The sequence below is a fragment of the Lichenostomus cassidix genome, chromosome 18, assembly GCF_008360975.1.
Source record: "Lichenostomus cassidix isolate B80296 chromosome 18, HeHo_3.0, whole genome shotgun sequence".
Taxonomy (NCBI): Eukaryota; Metazoa; Chordata; class Aves; order Passeriformes; family Meliphagidae; genus Lichenostomus; species Lichenostomus cassidix.
The window spans coordinates 11,729,800-11,748,303 of record NC_139498.1 but is presented as its reverse complement, the minus strand read 5'-3'; the positions used below and the strand labels follow the sequence as shown (position 1 = coordinate 11,748,303).

General features: G+C 48.3%; 1 protein-coding gene across 1 annotated transcript in view; it reads left to right on the top strand.

Annotated features, from left to right (window-relative positions):
• LOC146429726 (heparan sulfate glucosamine 3-O-sulfotransferase 3B1-like) overlaps positions 1 to 17,576 on the top strand; it is a 32,132-nt gene extending 14,556 nt beyond the window's left edge. Inside the window, exon 2 of the mRNA XM_085078043.1 lies at positions 13,373 to 17,576. Coding sequence (XP_084934169.1) covers positions 13,373 to 13,991 — 619 coding nt within the window. The 3' untranslated portion in view covers positions 13,992 to 17,576. The remainder of the gene's footprint in view (positions 1 to 13,372) is intronic.
• The last annotated feature ends 928 nt before the right edge of the window (positions 17,577 to 18,504 follow it).

Sequence of the window (18,504 nt, the reverse complement as noted above, 5' to 3'; positions counted from 1 at the left end):
TGTGAGCAGTGGGCATTGGTGCCTCTTGGACATGGCTGAGTGGCTGCTGTGGGGCAAGAAAGGTGACAGCAAGGAGTGGGCATTGGCTGGGACTTGTGGGAACAGCCCAGTTGTTCTCCTGATGGAGCTGAAGCCAAATCCCTGAGATCAAAGACTCTGTTAGTGTAGATTGTGTCAGTCCCACATCCTCTGCTGCAGGAGACCCTCCTGTCACCTGGGTACCATGGATGTGTTTTGGATGTCCCACTGCTATGATTTCTTTATCTACTTTTAAGCCTCTTCCAAACCAGGCTTCCTTTGCTCAGGCCTACTCTGAGCTAGCAAAAACCTTGCAAGAGGTGTGGGGATTTTGTCTTTATTTCTCTCCACAATTAGGCCAATAATTCCAGACCCTGACTCTCTTACTTTGCTGGGTTTTTTTCTGGTCAGGGACATTCTGTGCTTGCAGGTGCTGAGCCAGTCCAGATACTGGTTTCAGCTTCCCATGAGGACAGGATTGGTGCTACCTAAGAAAAGCTGGGTTCAAGAATTCACATCTCTGGTGCAAGGATATGTTGAACCAGCACTCTTCAGGAACAGTTTTGTCTTGCAATGAATCCATATGCAGACCTATCAAATCTGTGCAAAGTAAGAGGTTAGTACACATAATGTTCACTGTAGGCCAATAATTCTTGAGGGAGGAGAAGTTGCTGGTCTTTCTGGTTGCAAAAGAGTTAGAGGCAGAGGCAGTCCAGAGAATTTATTTTTTACCAGGAATGAGTTGTAGGCACTGAAGTCTCTCCAGATGACTAAAATTCTTCCTCTTTCCTCTCTTTCAGGCTGGTGTGTAATTTATTGAGAAAAATGTTTCTACTGCTTTGTGATAAACTCTTGCACACTGTGACAGTAATCTTGGCTTGCTCCAAGCCTGCAAATGGGTGCAGCTCTGGAGTAGTTGCTGATTTCCCAGGGTGAGCAGAACCAAGATGCCTGCTTCTGGTGGAAGTGCTGAGGACACACTGGTGGCCTCCAGATGCCAGAAGAGAGGCAAGAGGATTACACTGGTGCAACTGAGGCACTCCTGCAGGGATAAATTCCAGTTAAACACTCCAGCAGGGTGTACAAAGGGGTGACATGGAGCAGGAATAAAACACAGTTTGGTGTAGACAGTTGGTGCGGCGATCTGCTGATCTGTCTTTAGTCCCAGTTTGCCAGTTAGCTCAGTCGTGTTTCCTGCTGAGTTTAGGGGTTTTTTCCCCCTTAAATCATGAGTTTCACAGAACTTCCCTCTCCCTGCTCTGCTTTTAAACAAAACCAGTCTTTTTGTCCTTTTTGGGGGAAATGGAGACAGATTAGAGTAATCTCACATGACTTGACCAGTGGGCAGCACAGCCCAGTGATGCTGGGCAATATTCTAAAGAACTCACCCATAAACAGCAATTAGCTTTTAATTGTGGCCCTGCTGCTGGCCCCAGGCTGCAGGAACAGCACCGGGTGCTCTTTGTCGCTGGAGCGGCACCAGAGGGGACCCATGGCCATGAAAGGGGAGTGAGGGTGACCAAGAGGAATAAGATGCTCATTTCAGCCCCACCCCCGTACTGTGCTCAAAAGCTCTTATTTTCAGAGCAAAGCACTATTGAAGCGTCAGGACAATGGAGCCCAAATCCTGCTGGGGGAAGGGAGATGCTGGCAATTGCATCTTTTGTTGTTCTTCCCTTTTTACTTGCCTATGGCCTCCCCCATCCCACCCCTCCAAGAAATCCACATAGATGCTCGCTAGATGATAATGCAATCGCTTTCTTGGGACCTTGCTAATAGGATTATAATTATTACTGGAGATGAACTGGAGTGAATAGAATATTTACCACTTCATCTTAAATTATTGTAAATCCCTCCAAAGCAGCCCTTTGATATGTAAAGTGCTGCTCCTCTCTCCCCAGTGAAGATAATTATTTAGTGGAAGTTCAGAGCTTTTAAGTATGGTGGGGAGTAGAAAGAGGCTTCCATGTTTACATAAAGAGAAGAGGAGGGCCTGTGTAATGAACTGGGGACATTGATATATATCTTGTCTGGCTGCAGCAAAGGAGGAGGGAAAATTCTTGCTTAGCAGTTGTAACATCTCATGCTGGTTATTGGCAAAGAGGTAAGAAAATAATTGGAAATTTGGCCCTTCCTAACCCAAAGAAAGCTCCACATTCATGCAGCCTGTGTTCAGTTGGTGCATGATCTACCCAGTGACAGTGGCTACATTTTGGGTTTGTTCTGTAGGACTGGAGGAATTTCTGTTTGAGGAATGACCAAGTAGCCTGGGAGTCCTCAGACTGGAAAAGAGATTTCTTGGGGAAAGCTATGGTACTCTCCAGACTCAGAGCCAGGCTGGAGAAGGAGGGAGGGATGAACTGGTGTGATGGTGCAAGGACTGAGGCTATGGTGTGAGGACAGGGGCTGGTAAAAATGGACAAAACAAGGAGCCTGGATGGCTTTACATGTGGGGGTTCAGGAACAATCATAGAATGGCCTGGGTTGGAAGGGGTCTTGAATATCCTCTTGTGTCACCCCCCTGCAGGGATACCGTGCCCTAGACCAGGTTTCTCAGGGCCCAATCCAACCTGGCCTTGAACACTTACAGGAATGGGGCAGCCACTTAGACAAGGGATTGGAAGAGAGGTCGACTGAGAATTTTTAGGCAGATGAAGTGCATCAGGCACAAGAAAGCTCAATTTGGATGGAAGCTGAGAAAGCAGTAGGGGACAGCATGCTGCTTTCCCCATTCTTGCTCTGCCCTTACCTCCTCTGGCCAGGGCTGGAGATCCCCAGACCACAAGAGAAGAGAGGATTGTGTCCTGTGAGCACATCCATGGGAGCATCTTCTCCCAAGTTTCCAGAGGGGTCCCATCTCCTTGAACCCTTCCTCCCAGAGACTGCCCAGCATGGAGAATCAGCTTGGGTGAGAAGGGGGCCACCAGTCAGCCACCTCCAAGACCACCTTCATGCCTTCGCATCCTTTGCCAAGGGATGGGCATGTCTGAGAAGTGATGGTGACATCACCCATCAGCCTCCCAGGAGTCTTTGTGGAACTTGGGCTTCTTTATAGGGCTTCCTGGTGAAAGCAGGTCTTGTCTGGTGCAGACAAGACTCCCACCAAGTGTTTCTGCTGATCTAAGTTATTCCTCCCCTATAAGTTGTAGCTATATGGTACACCATATATGGTACTTCAATACAGAAGGCAGCAGCCCTGCGAGGGATAATATGTCATTATCTTGGTTATGAGACTGCTTCTAATTAACCCATTTAATCCCATGCAGTAGGGGAGGCATTTGGGTGAGAGATTGGGTTTTGGCTGGCACAAGGTCAAGGCCACCTTTGCAGCAGAGGGTGGTGGAGCTCATTACACTCATTGCTGTTCCTAGAGGCGCAAACCCTCCAAGTTTTGTATGTGGATCAGGCACCTTTGTCCAGGTTGGTGTTCGGATGCTGCTGCAAACTGCTCAGCTCTGTGGCTGGGTTAGCTCCCCATGTCCCAGCACAGAGAGGTTCAAGCCTCCATGGTGGCTCCTAGGTCTGATTTGGATGCAGTGACTTTTGAAGAGGTGGATAAAGTCTTTTATTAAAAAAAAAAAAATCCCTAAATCCAAAAAAGACCCCAAAACCTGGTTGCAGGGCATGTTGCCCCCTCCTTAAGGTGCTGCTGGCTTTTCTTTGCCAGGGCTGTTTGGTTTATTCTGGCTGTTCCATGTGGAGTGGGGACGAAAGGGCCATCTGCCAATGTCCTGCATCTCCCCACTCTCCGAGCCTTTGATGGGCTTTTTTATCCATGTCAGAGGAGCTTAGATCAGACTGCACAGCCAGGCCAGAGCCTGTTCCTGTGGGGCATGCTGTGATGCCACCTGTGGCCACTGGCTCTTTGGTCCCATTGAAGTCCCAGAGCACCATCATCATGGGGACTCCTCACACACCATTACTGTCCTCTCCCTCCCTCAATCCCCAAAACTCCCCAACAAGTAAAGGGCACCTAGCAGATCTGGCAGCAAGGAGCAAGGAGAGTGAGAAAAACATTAATTTCAAGCCCACGTATTTTTTTCCTCCTTTCCTTCCTCCTTCACCTACTCCTTCCTCACCCCCTAAGTTCATTAATTCCCATCATCTAGTTTGTGTAAGCATTATGGTGTTTGACGGAGCTGGATAGGGTTTCACCCATTTCAAAACTACCGAGACTGGTTCCCAGCCATTCCCTTTTATTGCTGTAAAATTTGCCAACCCAAACAACAGGCTCTTGCTTGAGACAAAGGCACACATGTTGCTCTTACCACTTGTCATAAAAAGAGGAGAGACTGCCTACTACTGTACAGGTCTGTGGTACAACAGCAGCTGAAGCCAAGGATAATTGTGGTAAGTTGATGTATTAAATACTAAAGCAGCAAGCACTCCCACCCCCAAAGCACTCCACACCCAATTTGCTATTGCCTCTTCTCTATTTCTTCCTCTTCCTCTATCTTCCTTATTCCCGCATCCCATTGCTGCCACCAGAAAGCAGAGTCAAAGCCAAGAAGGTAATTTTGAAGCCAGTTGACCTTGGTCAGTTGGCAATGTCTGTGATGCAATTAAAATGCTTTATTACTTTAACAGTCTTTCCCAGAGCTGGTCAGATTCTTGATTTTAAGGAGTATTGCTGGTATTCGATGGTTTTGTGATCAGCCTTTGTTGCAGTTTAGGAGGAAGTTGCAGCAGACTTTACCCTAGAGCTTCTCTACCCAGCCTGGTTCAGCGCCTCAGTGCTCCAAACCCTCTGTCCCAGGGCTGGACACTGCGCTCTCACCGGCCGGGGAGCCATAAGGCTGGCTCTGGTTCGTCTGCTTCCACAACCGGCGATGATAAAGGAGGCGAGGAGGGTCTATGCGTTGTGTCCATGGAAGATGTTTATTCGCATGGTGCAGCAGAGGCCAACGACCTCCCCGAGGCAGAGATGCCTCGAGGGCGAAGGCCTCACATGCTCAGCACGTGTGGAGCATAAACACACATGGAGCATAGACAGCAAGATGGTGGAGGGTAAGGGGTTTTATAGGGAAACAGAGAGGGGCAGGGACAGCACACAGGCCCAGTGACCTCTGGGTACAGGGGAGGAGTTAGGAGTACAGGAACCAATAGGGGAGACCCGAGGGAGTGGCCAGGGCCACGTGGGGTTAGGGTATAGGAACCAATAGGGAAAACTGGGGGCGTGGCTAGGACTACGTGGAGTAGGGAAGGCAGGACAATAGGTGACAAGTACAGTCATTAAGAAAGGGGTGTGGGGAACTTGCAGCTATTATCACAATAAGCCTTGAAGTTAAAAGGGCCTGGTAGGGTTGGGATGGAACCAGTGTGATGGCCTTGGGAGCTGAGCTAATGATGCTTCAAGGTTTTGATTCCCAGAGCATCTCTGAGCTCTTGTTCACAGTCAGTATGGGGCTACAACTGTATGGTTTTAATCCAACCCCTCACTGCCCTTATCAGCACTGTACATTTTTCCTGCTTTCTGACAGCAACATGCTGCCTCGGAAATGGGGACCAACTTTATATCGCCTTGGTGAAGGGCTGGAAGGCAAAACTACCACCAATGGAGGTAACATCCCCTTCCTTCCCTGGTCGTCTACAGCTCTTTTTCAAGAGATTAGAGTCAGCTCACTTGGCCTGAATTTATTTATTGAGATGGGCAGGAGAGGAAAGGCAGAGAAGCAGCAGGAATTAGAATGAGAATTGGCTGTTGCAGTAAAGCCCTCTTTAAAAATGTTTGACTTAAGGTGACAGATGGACTGTGGTGTGAAATGAGCCCTTTGGCATTGGTGGGATCCTGACTGGAGCAAAGCTGAACAGGACCATGCTGGTATGGGAACAGGGTACCAAACTGCCCCTGGGATGGGGACAAGACTGAAGGAGATGGAGAGCAGGCTGCAGAGCATCAGCTTCTGACGGGATGCAGCTTTAATCTGCCTCATCTTCTGTACTTGGTTTCTCAGAGCTGTTCCAAGCAGTTACCACTGAGCCTATTTGCTTTCCAACCTGTAGATTAAAAATGCAGCAAAAATCTTAAATTTGTCCTGTGCATTGAATTGCACCATGTTCTGGGTTGTTCTGCTTCTGGCTCTACTTTAGCTTGCTGTCACCTTGGGTTTTCAAACCCTCTGTCGTTACTCTGGTGTTTACCATTTCTATTTCTATTCACCTTCTCAACATAACTTTTCAATCTAATTTATGCAGTTTCTTGGACAGACTTTTGGGAGGATTTGGGGGCACTTTCCTGGGGAAAAAAAATCAGGTTGTCAAAATTTGGATTTCTGGAAAGGAATCACTTTTTATCTTCTTGAAACATCAGTGAGGAATGGGGAAGAAACTGGCTAGAAATATGTTGAATGCTCTGTGTGTGCAGTGCTGGGCTGCAAAGCAAATGGTTCTGGATAGCAGACCTGAATTTGGCATGAATGTGGCTGATGTCCAAAATAGTTTGACTTCCTTTTTCTCCCATTTCCCATATTTTCCTTGCTTCTAGGGAGCAGCTGTGGGGGGAAAAATCTAGAGATTCTGCACTAAAGGTGGTTCTTGCTGTATTTGCTGGCAGAGCTGCTGTGGGAACTGCTGTGAGTGCTCCCCAGCCTGCATCTCGTAGCTGCATCCGGGTGCTGTGATGTTTATCCTGACCGTAACAGCACTTCTCTTGCTTTTTCAACACCCTGTATGCAGCTGTCCATCTCCTCCAGGAGAGTTTTGGCACCTTTGCTGAGGGGAAACCAAGAAAGCTCAGAGGATTGAGGAAGTGGCGTGGTCTGAAGCAGAGGGGTTTGAGACTGGAAGGTGCCATCACTTCAGCTGCAGCACAGGACAACCCGATTTTAACACCTATTGTGGCACTCATAACTTGAATTTGTTGGAGTGGGGGGAACATCTCCCAGAGTGATGCTGGGTAGCTCCAGGTGCTGGGTGGGAATATATCCAGCATGAAACCTTCCTCGGAAAGAAAAGCTCATCCACTCAGCTCTGGGGCTCCTGTTGGGCAGCAGGACACCTGAGTGTGCTGGGGCTTGGCTTGGAAGCCTGACAGTGACCCCTGCCATGGGCAGACAGTTGTGTCTGCAGACCCCCAGGCTTAGTCCTGCGGTGGCCTCCAGGCTCCAGCAGAGGTGGAGGGTTTATCCCAGCAGGTGTTTGCCATGGCAGGAGGTGCGTGGGGGGACCGACAGATGACACCAGGGATAAAAGCACCTCCCACTGCTGTGCTCTGCCCTGCTCTGTCCTGCCTGTGGCAAATAATGCAGCAACAGGTTGTCGGGGTTTGACCCTGACTAAACGCTAGACACTCCAACTCTGTCCTGCTGCAGACGTGCAGGAGAGGGGAAAGAAAAAAAAACTGTAAAAACATGCACCAATCTCACGAGTTAAGTGAGATAGGACACTGGTAGGAGGACGCATGGAAAAAAGGGCAGACAGGCTCTAAACTTAAAAGTTGCAAAGTGATTTAATTACCTAACCGAGTTGGAGGATAAATGGGAGGTAAAAATAAACTTTTCATAGACTATTTTGTTCACTCACCCCCCTCCCTCTTACCCCCCTCCCCCTCCCTATTTTTTATTCACCCCCTTTTTTCCTTCTAACCAACAGTTTGAGTAGGGGGGCAGGATGTGGGGTATTTTCTTAGTCCACAGAGCAGGTCCATAAATCTATTCATCACCACAATTCTTCTACTACGAATACTCTTTATCTCTACTTATCTCTCTCTCTCCAGTTTTCCTGCTCTTACCCCCACCCTCTTAAGAAGCAGTCTCTCTGCTCACCCCCCCCTTCCCTCTTTCCAAACCAACAGCACGGGCAGGGGGCAGGGTGAGGGGTTTGTTCTCTGGTCAGTCCATCAGGGAGAGGGGTTCACTACTTAGACACGGGGTCCCTCCCATGAGAGACAGTCCTCTGGGGACTTCTTTGGCATGGGTTCAATCTCATGAGCAACATTTCGCTCGAATTCTGCTGCAACATGAGTTCTTTTGTCTATAAGATGCAGATTCTCCCGAGCTGAGGCCAGGCTGCTTCCATCCCAGGAGCAAGGCCTTTCTCTCTCTTGCAAGGCCTTTGTAGCTTTAACTCTTTCAATGAGACTCCAAACTGGATCACAGCTTCCTCCAGGCATCCACCTGCTCTTCTGATGTGGGCTGTGGGTGGATTTCTGCATCCTTGTGGACTCCATGGGCTGCAGGGGGACCTCCTGCTCCCCCCAAGGCCTTCACCACGGCTAGCAGAGGGTTTTCAGCTCTGGCGCCTGGAGCACCTCCTCCCCCACCTTCTCCACTGACCTTGGCGTCTCCATGTTGTTTTCCTTTCACATATTTTTACCTCCACCTCCTCCTCTGACTACAAAGAAGTGCGTGACTACCTTGTTTTGATTTTTTTCTTAAATATGTTTTCACAGAGGCATAACTAGCACCTCTAATTAGCCCAGACTTGGCCGGCAGCATGTCTATCACTTTCAGAGCTATCAGAGATTGGCTCTGCTGGACTTGATGAAAAAACTTCTAGAACTTTCACTCAGGACATACAGGAGCCATCTTTGTGCCACTCCCCACCCCTCAGACACTTCCCCAAGCCCACCACAACAGCTTCTGAGGGGTTTAAATTTCTCCTAGATGTTAAAGATACCTTGCTGATGTTTTGGGCCAATCAAAACCACCACACAGGTTGTGGGGTTCCCCTTGCCCCCCTGGCCCCTCACCTGTTCTTCCTTGAGAAGTGGCAGCAGATTAGCCTGGAGCCCCTCTGTGCAGACAAAAGCTGCCACAAAGGGCATTAGGCTTCAGGATTGGATTACCATGTGGCCACCTGTCATCTCCACTTTGTAAATTTATCTCGCTCTGGGTCAGGTTTTCACATTGGAGAAGTTTGCACTTAAAAGCCCCCCATAAAATCCCCTGCCCAGTGGCTCTCCAAGCAGCAGCCTGGCTGAGTTCATCTTAGTATCCCTTATTCCAGGCTTCAGAGTTGTGTGGGGCTGGGGATTAGGGCTGTTTGAATGAAGAGAGCCTTTATTACATTAGTTTAAGTGGTTAATAGGTAAAGTAGGCCAATCCATCTTTAGACTAAGCCTATCACTTTGCCTATGAAGGGTGCAGGCTTCACTGAGGAAATATTCATTAAAGGAAAAGCTTTTCCTCCGTCCCTCTTGACATGTTAATAGCTCAGAGTTAGGGGCTTGCTCTTTGCCTGTGCAAATATCATAGCTGTGCAAAATGCATGGCTGTGCTCACGCAGCAGCTCCTTCCCCTTGCTGGGATCTTGTTGCTGGCAGCTCTGCCTGAGTCAGCAGCACTGAGCCCCACCAGTGCTTTGCTGGCTGGGCTGGGTGGGGAATAAAGGATGCTGAGAGTCTGCTGGTGCTCTTCATCCTCACTTCCTTCTTCCATGCTCAGCAAGCGGGTGCCTCATCCCTTCCCAAGCAGGGTAGTGGGGAGGGAGTTAATATGACAGGTAGAGGCAGTGCTTTGGTGCTGGGAGACTCTGCTGTGGGATGTTCTCAAGGCCAGAAGTATTCATGGGTTTGAAAGAATTAGACAGTTCATAGTCACTGAAATGGGATGATTTGGATGCAGATGCTGTCTCCAGAGGTCTTTGAACTCCGGGTTGCCAGAAGGCAGGAGGATAGCAAGGCAAGAGGGATGGCTTGCCAAGCTTTTCATACTGTATTTTCCACTACAGTTTATGCTATGGCCCACAGTGGTGTCTCCATCCAGCCCTGGGGCTCAGCTGAGTTCCCTGTTTCCCACAGCCTGATTCCCTCTATCAGCTCCCTTTGCTCTCCCATATGGACAGCAGTGGTGGCTGTACCTCTGCCTTTCTCACCTTGCACCAGGCAGTGCTGGCAGGAGGCTGCCTATGTCTCCATGGTGCCTGTGAATCCTCCATGGAAAGAGAGGCTCCACAGCAGTCACAAGCTGCCCTGAGGGGATCAATGTCCACCCCTGGGCTGAAAGTGGGTTTCTCCTGGACCCCACTCCTTTCTTCCAAGGGGCTGCATCCTGCCAGGACATCGTGGCTTGTGATCATCACAGCTCCTCTTTTCCCTCCTGAAGCAGCAGCTGTACTTTAGTGTGGCCCTTGCTGTCTTGGAGCCCCAGGAGCAGATATGTTTGGGGCTGGATCTGGTTCTTCTTCAACCAACATGTATGTCCACTGTATTCTGTTGGAGCTTCAGTGCTCTGCTGAGCCAAGTTGCCCTTCTCCAGACATGGTTTGAATGGGAATAAATGTTGCTTGGTGACATTTCCACCACTGTGAGTTCAGACCAGCCAACGTACCAGTTCCTTCTGTCCCCGAGGCTCTGCTATCTCTGGCTGTGAGCATGATGGATGGTGCCTCTGTGAGAGATTATGGAAACCATGGGAAAGCTCCTCACAACTTGCTTGCCCATGCAATAAAACTTTGCCGTTCTGGATGTGATGTTCTCAGAGGTTCAAACCACATCCATGGGCCACAAATATTTATCTTTACTGGCAGCTGTCTTCCTTTCATGCAGCCACTTTACAAACAAAGCAGAGTCTGAGACAGTCCTGAGGGTCTTAGTTTTGGGCTAGACCTGGCACCTGTGTGGGTACAATGAAAGGAAAGCAGGAGCAAAGGCCTAGGGGCTGGTTTTGGTGGATCCAGGTCTTGTACATGGGTTGAATGTTCCATTTCTACCTCTGCTCACCTCAGCCTGTGTCGACCAACCTGAGGGCAGTAGGTGTGCCAATGTGCCCTGTTCTGGTTTGCTTGCTGCTATGGGTCACCAGCAAAATGTTCGTAAATTGCCTAGAATTCAGGCCCTTGCCAAAAATAATAATCTGGGAGGATTAGACCTGCCCAGAACTGAGTGCTTTCAGCCACAGCTGCAGTGTGGGTTCAGGAGATGAACTGTTCTGCAAAGGGACTGACACCAGGCCAGTGGATGCCTCTTAGGTAAAGAGTTGCTCCCTGCTTTCTTCCACTTATGGTGTGCTCCTCTGCATTTGCTGGAATGCTAATTAGGAACCTGTGTTTCCCAACTGGATGAACTGCCTTGGCACTCCATCCCCAGCAATTTCCTTCTATTTCACAGCCCAGCCCTACCCAATGCCTTTCTTGTGCAAGGAGGCGAAAAATAAGCCTTGCCTCATTCCCATGAGACTGATAAATACTGACTGGAGTCCTGCAGGAGAGATCAGTCCCAAAATGCAGGGCCCCATACAACCAGCAATCTGATGGAGCTGACCTAAAGCCAAAGGACTTCAGTGCAGCATGTTTTGGGAAGCTTTCTTCTCTCTAGGCAGGTCCCAGGCCATTAAGAACTTCATGGGTTGAAAACAACCTCTTAAATCAAGCTGAAAAGCAGTTGGTGGCCAGTGCAGGATGTAAAACTTGGGTTTAATGTGGCCATAAAAGGAGACACCACTTAATGAGCAAATGTCGAAATCTAATCAGCCCACGATTGATTTAAGAGTTGCTCTGAACACTGTTGACTGGCCCTGTTCTGTGACAGCATTATGGGGTAGCAGAGTTAGCCAGAAAGGCAAAGGATTAGTCAGAGTTTTGTTCTGGTTGCTGTTTTTGGCAGACACACTGGCTCCTGACTTCCAGAAGCTCTCACATCCCAGGTATCTGGTAGACCAGCATGATTTTTATCTACGTGTGAAACTCCACTTGTGTGGACTTGAAATCCTAGCCCTCTGGGTTGCCACCATCCCTGGGCATGACTGGAGGTTTCCACAAGCTGATATCCTCTTCCTCCACCTGCTTGTCCATCACCACCTCTCCCAGAGTCCCATGCAGATGTGGCACAGGGACTGTCTTCCACCTTGGGACTATGGAGAAGGGGCTTTATTGGGAGCCTCCGGGCCCAGCTCACCTGTGGGGTGGAGGTGCAGCCACTGTCTTCCCCTTGCCAGTAAACACATTGCTCAAAGGTAATGCCAGAAGCTGATGAAATAGTATAAAGGGTGCAGTGTGAGCTCACCAGTAGTTGCATGAATAGCTACTGACCGAATTTCATAGGCATGGGATGATTTTTGATGCAAACAGACCTCTCATCCCTGGGTCCCCTGTTGTTTGCCCTCAGAACAGATTGGTCAGTTTACTTCCCTTGAATTCTTAATCAGGGCAACCATTGGCTTTAGCCAAATTAGTAGTGGCTGTTTTAATTGCACTGGTGAACTTTGCTGTGGAAGCAGAAAAACAGTGAACTAGGAGATGGCTCCTGGGAACAGCCTCTGTGCAGTGTTGTACAGCTGAGGGAAGCACAGCTTCAGGCTTGCAGATCACAGACTGGCTGCTTATTTCTCTGTGCTGGGTGGATGCTTTGAAAACTTAATCAAGTTTTATAGCCTTAATTTTGTGCCTGACTCCCCTTTTGCCTTTTCTTTTCAACTGTCTCACAGTCCATAGTAAATGAGTCTATGTGGGCTATAAAGGAAAAGAACCAGAAAACTGTCTAAAATATTTTTGCTTGCCTAGTGAATGATAGGAAAAAATAACTCTTCCTGCTTTGTGCCACTTCCATAATTTCTGATTAACCCATGTGGTTAATTAGAAATTGCCAGGGAATAAGGTGGAATTGCTGAAAGCTTTAGGTTTTAAAGGTACTTTGTGGAGGTATGTCCCGCCCATGCGGTAAGGTTGTGTTCTTCATAGTTGTATCCCATATCCTGACCTGCTGTAACCTGTGGGACAGTGCTGAGGTGGGGTTGTCATCATTGTCTCCTGGACTGGGGTGTGCTGAAGCTACCACCAGCAGCTCTTGATGTTCTTTCTAGCTCATGTGAGGGAACAAGTGATAAGGAATGTTAAAGCAGCGGGTGAAGCTGCGTGCAAGAGAACACCTGTGAGTGAAGTCCTGCTGTTGGCAAGCCAGGGACAAGTTTCACCCTCTTTCCTGAAATGGGAAAAGTTTTGCATTGGGGATGCTGAGGGAAAGTTAGATGGACGTGCTCCAGTGAGCTCATGCTTTTCTGCTATACCATCCTCTCATTCCCATGGGGAAATGAACTCTGGATTGGGGCTGAGGTCTCAGTGGTGTTGACATGAGCCAGGAAAGCTACCTGGTGCAGCTCAGGACCCATCCTGACCAGTCTGTAACTGGTGTGGTACATGTAGCCGTGGTCAAGGTGCAGAGTGTAGTTCAACTAATCCACTCATGGATAACTGGGAGATTACTCTGCTGGATTTCTAATGCAGTGGCCTTTAATAGTAATACTCCCCTAATGTCTAAATCAATGGGAAATTGATTTCTCTGTATGAACCACATGGCCTGTGAAGGCATTTTAAGGAGAATTCTTGTGTATCTAGGTATGAACATATATATAAATGCATGTAGATATTTTTGTTCCTTTTCCTTGCCCTTCTGACCCATGTCTGTGTGTTTTGCTGGCAGAGACCTGATGCCCAAGACACTGGAGGGACAGATCACCATGGAGAAGACCCCCAGCTACTTTGTTACCAAGGAGGCCCCAGCCCGCATCTCCTCTATGGCCAAGGGCACAAAGCTCATCGTGGTGGTGCGGGACCCCGTGACCAGAGCCATCTCAGACTACACCCAGACGCTCTCCAAGAAGCCCGACATCCCTACCTTTGAGAGCCTGACCTTCAAAAACAGGACTACGGGTCTGATTGACACCTCATGGAGTGCCATCCAGATTGGCATCTACGCCAAGCACCTGGAAAACTGGCTCCTCTACTTCCCCATCGGGCAGATCCTCTTTGTCAGCGGGGAGAGGCTGATCAGCGACCCCGCGGGGGAGCTGGGCAGGGTCCAGGACTTTCTGGGCCTCAAGAGGATCATCACTGACAAACACTTCTACTTCAACAAAACCAAGGGGTTCCCATGCCTGAAGAAGGCAGAAGGTAGCAGCAAACCCCACTGCCTGGGAAAGACGAAAGGCAGGACCCACCCTGACATCGACCAGGAGGTGGTGCAGAGGCTGCGGGACTTCTACAGACCCTTCAACATGAAGTTCTACCAGATGACAGGGCAGGACTTTGGCTGGGACTGAGCCTGGCATGGGAAAGTCCCCTGTAATTACTTGCCCAGCACGGTTTGCTTATATAAAGAGATATATATGTATGTAAAATGTACAGAAATCTATTTTATAATAATTTATTTTTAATTCCTAAGCAATTAATTCACTAAGCTGCCTAACTGCCCTGGCTAGAATGGTAGCCTGTAACCTGTTTAACATTCCATGGTGTTTAATTCTAATATGTCTCTCCTTTTGGTTTTGGTTTTTTTTTTCCCTTCTGCTTTCTCTTTGGTTTGGTTTGTACCAGACAGTGCTTCCACTTTTCCTAAACAAAATTTTTATTTAAAAAATCAAAAAAAGCAAAGGAGGGAAGGGAGGGAGGGAAAGCACAAGTTTATTTTTGTTACGGGTATCTGGCCTTTATAAACACTTGCTTTCCCTATTCCGGTGTCCCAGTCTCTGCTCCGGTGTTGTGCTCCCTCATCCCACAGTTTTCTGGTTATTCCCACAGCCCCGGGGGAATTTCTCTGGGGTGGGTGGGAGGGAGGCTGGGCATCCCTGCACCCCACATACCTCTGCTGGGCAGCAGCATGTTTTCCAAATGTCTGTAAGCATGGGGAACCCCAAGCCATAAGCCTCAGGACTGCTGGGAGGGCAATGTGCTCTTTTTTCAGCACAGAAGCTGCAGAGCCTGTTGCATGGGCACAGCTCTTCTCAGTAGAGTTTTCCTTCCTGCTTTTTGTCCAGGAGGTTCTTTCCCACAATCCCTCTATGCATTTAAAATCTTTACTGCAGGACAAATGTAAAATGCTGTGTCTGTGTGTGACAAGTGTGGTGCTGGTCAGAGTGACTTGCAGAAAGTATCGCTCCAGGAATATCCATGCACACGCCAGGCACTGCTGGGAGATGGAAGTGCCTGCAGCACTTAGAGCATGCTCCACCCACCAAAGACACCAGCAGAACCATGACAAAACCTCAGGTGTCTGCCTGGCACCATGCCCAGCATGTAGTCTATCCCAGGATATGACACAAGCAGTGTCACCTCCAACTTCACGGCCACCACAGCACCTCCTGGTACATGAGACTGGGGAACAGCACCCTTAGCCCTGTTTATTCCCTTCACTCTTTGGTCCAACACGTTATCCATGGTCTCTCCCAAAGAGCAGCATTTGCTTAGAACCAGGAAGAAATGCTGCTTTATCAACAAGGGTGAGTCTGTAGGAAAGTAGAGGCGAGTCTGGGCATGCTGGGGTTGGGGTATTTCTGCCAGTCCAGGGATGTCCTGTCTGAGCACAGGGGTGCCAGCCAGGCAGGACAGGAGGGTCCAAGCATGTAATCATTATCTTTAATGAAATCTTTCCCTTTGGGTGGAACCAGTTGCTGTGGGACTCCAGGATAGGTTGGGTGGGCTGTCCTGAGAGCTCTGCCAGTGTTTCGTGAGCTCAGGAGGTCCTGATAAACACCACGTGTGTCTGATGCCTTATCATTGCTGTCAGAGGTTCTGCCAGTGTGACGGGAGCACTTCTGGAGCAAGGTGGCAGCAGTAGTGATTTTCTCATTGAATTTTTATCAGAAACAGAACTATGATCTATTTGGGCAGCAAAACTCCCCACATCTCACCTGCAGCACTGAAATTATGCACTGCACCAAGCATCTCCTGGTGTTTCCATGGGAGCATTTCCCTGAGTAGTGTGAGTGAAACTGGAAACAACAAAACCACCGATGGGCAGAACATCCAATTTCATATGCACTGCCTATAGAAATACATGCCCTGCACCTCTCCATGGTCTCCACATCTCCCCCTTTGAGCTGCCCATTGCTGAGCTGTGCCCAGCTGTCGTTGGACCCATTCAGTGGTGTTTCCCAAATGTTTGTTTTACTTTTGCAGCCTCCTCACTCTTGCCTGCCCGTTCCATCTTTCTGCTGTGGCTATTAGATGATGAAAATGTTCCTCAGAGCCTGGGCTGCTCTGTCTGGGTCTTGATCTGGTCCTGCTCTGGCAGAGAGAGCACAGAGCAGACTTGGCTGTGGGTCTGCTGCAGGGATCTGCAGGTCCAGAGCTGCCCTTCAGAACTTTGTTTAAACCTGAGGGCTTTTGGCTTGGCTCAGCAGTGTCACATCTCCAGAGGGATTCAGGGACTTGCACTACTGTGTGAGGGTTCACTCTTAGGGTGCAGTGCATGGGGGTGACCTCAAGGAAAGGGAGATTTTAAGCATAACTTCACAAAGCTGCTGTAAGCAGGATGCAAATCCCTCCTTGGGGGTTTGCACCCAAACACATCTTCCCACAAACAGGTAAAGTTTTCTCCTTACCCTGAGCCATTTCTAGTGAAGGAATGACAATTTGGCCTAATATTGTCTGACTTCAAGGGGCACAGGTGAGATGTGGGATCTGCTGGGCTGTGCAGGCTGACAGCCCCTGCTTTCCCCTGCTCCTGCAGAATCCAGCTGCAGGCCAGAGCAGCTGGGTGGATCTATGCACTTTCAAGGGGTTTGGCTTCAGCTCCAGCCAGGTCCCTGGCTCTGTTCCCTGCTGCCAGGACAGGTGGCAAATGCAGGAGTGTGTCTGCTTTACCACAAGCCCTGCCACTGTTGGGTGACTGAGGGGATGGAGCTGCAGGCACTGAAAAGAAAATACTTCCTTGTGGAAAAACAAGGGGGTTTTGGTTCTCAAAACCTCAGTCTTCCTTCTAGCAGCTTATGCAATGCATGGAAAGAAGCTTGACCTCCCCACTTGGCCTTTGGGTGAGCTCCCAGCCACGGCTATGCCACTTACCTGGATGTTTCAGTGGTGGAGTCTCCAGGACCTGTGTGTTGGCACAGACTCCTTTCTGGGTGCTTCCCTCCGCAGCCTGTGCCAGCTGCTCAGTGCCAGAAGAGTTTTGCATCCCCTACGTCTTCCTTCTTGCTTTCTTGGAAAAAAAAAATTAATATCCCAATGCCTTCCTCAGCTGTTTAGCAGAGTGCAGGCTTCATTTTTATACTCAAACCCTGCTGTGAAAGGCTCTTGTGGAGCAAACTAGTTGGAGAGTGGAAATACAGACAGTGAGTAATAGTTCTTCTAACCATAAGCAAATTGTTAATCCTGACTCAATGTCCTTCAAAATGAAGTCTGCACTAGACTTTTAATATGAAAAAGCCTTACCTAACAAATATGATAATGAAGGTGAGTTCCCTGTGGTGTTCATCTGGTTGCTAGTATTGGAATCAGTGCATTTTTTTAAATACCCCTTTACCCCTTTTTTTTTTAAAGTTAAGCTTGGAGGTGTGATTAGAAGTTTGGTTGGTTGATTTTTTTTTCTTTCACATTGTAACATTAATTTATGGCTGAGTTTCATTCAGTCCTGTATTCAGAAGTGCAGTACAGGTATTAGTGATGTGTTGTCTGTAACATGGTTCTATAGTGTAGTAGCCAATTTGTAAAAAAGAAAACAAAATGGAAAGAAAAACAAACAAAAAGCCTCAAAAAAGAAAATCTAAAAAAAATGTATATGGAGTATTTTGTGGTATGTACAACACAAATTAATTTTACACAGAGAAAGATGTTTCTAGGAAAATGAAATTCTGATAATTCATACTATTTGTATGAACAAATAAAAACTCTATTTTATGAAGCGACGGACACGTCTGTGTTCATTTGGCGATGGTTGGAGATGCTGCCCTCCGGAATGGCACAGCCATCCCAGGACCCTCTGCACAGCTGGCCCTGAAGCAAAGCCCAGTGGGACACAATCCTGACTGTGGGCTCCCATCCAGCACTCAGCTGCTTTAATGGGGGTGCAGGTGTCTGAGTTTTGCTCAGTCAGTTGCATGGGGGCTGATCTGTGCCATGGTACACGCCTTTATCCAATGCTATGTCAGGGAAGAGATGAGAGCGATTACCCTCAGATACCCATATAGCTGCTGCAAAAACTGGATGGGCCCAGGGATGCTGCAGGACAAACTCAGTCCTTTACAGCTGCAGTGGGGAACCTCTCCAGTGCCAAGTTCCTTTTCCAAAGCTGTGCTCATACTGTAGTGATGCCAATCCTGCCTCTGGGGCAAGTGGTTGCTGTTGCTCCCTCCACACTCAGCATTTTTCAGCATAAAACTTCATTATCATTAAATTCAGAAGAATCCCAGGCCAGTGCTATACAAAGCAGGACCTGAAGAATGATGCAGATTTATGTAATGTACCAAACGCCATTAAAAAGGAATTAAAATAATTTCATTTTTCTTTTCAAGCCTTGCATCTGGTGCAGAGTAATTGATGGCACTCTTTCAAATTGTCCATTTTTCAGAGACCTTCTAGAGATGGAGTCAGAATGGAGCACAAGATTTAATTTAGCAATTTAGGAAGAATTCAACCTGGAAACCTCCAGCTGTTCAGTATTGTAATTAGCTGCTCCCAGACTCTGGCAGTGCTTAAACTCTATAGGTGTCTCATTTTTAAAATATGTAGATTTACTTTAACATTCCTGTGTAACTTTAAAGCACCACAGCTGGATGAACTCACGTTGGAGTTGAGCTGCTCCTTACCTCATTCTCACCTCCCCTTGATTTCATT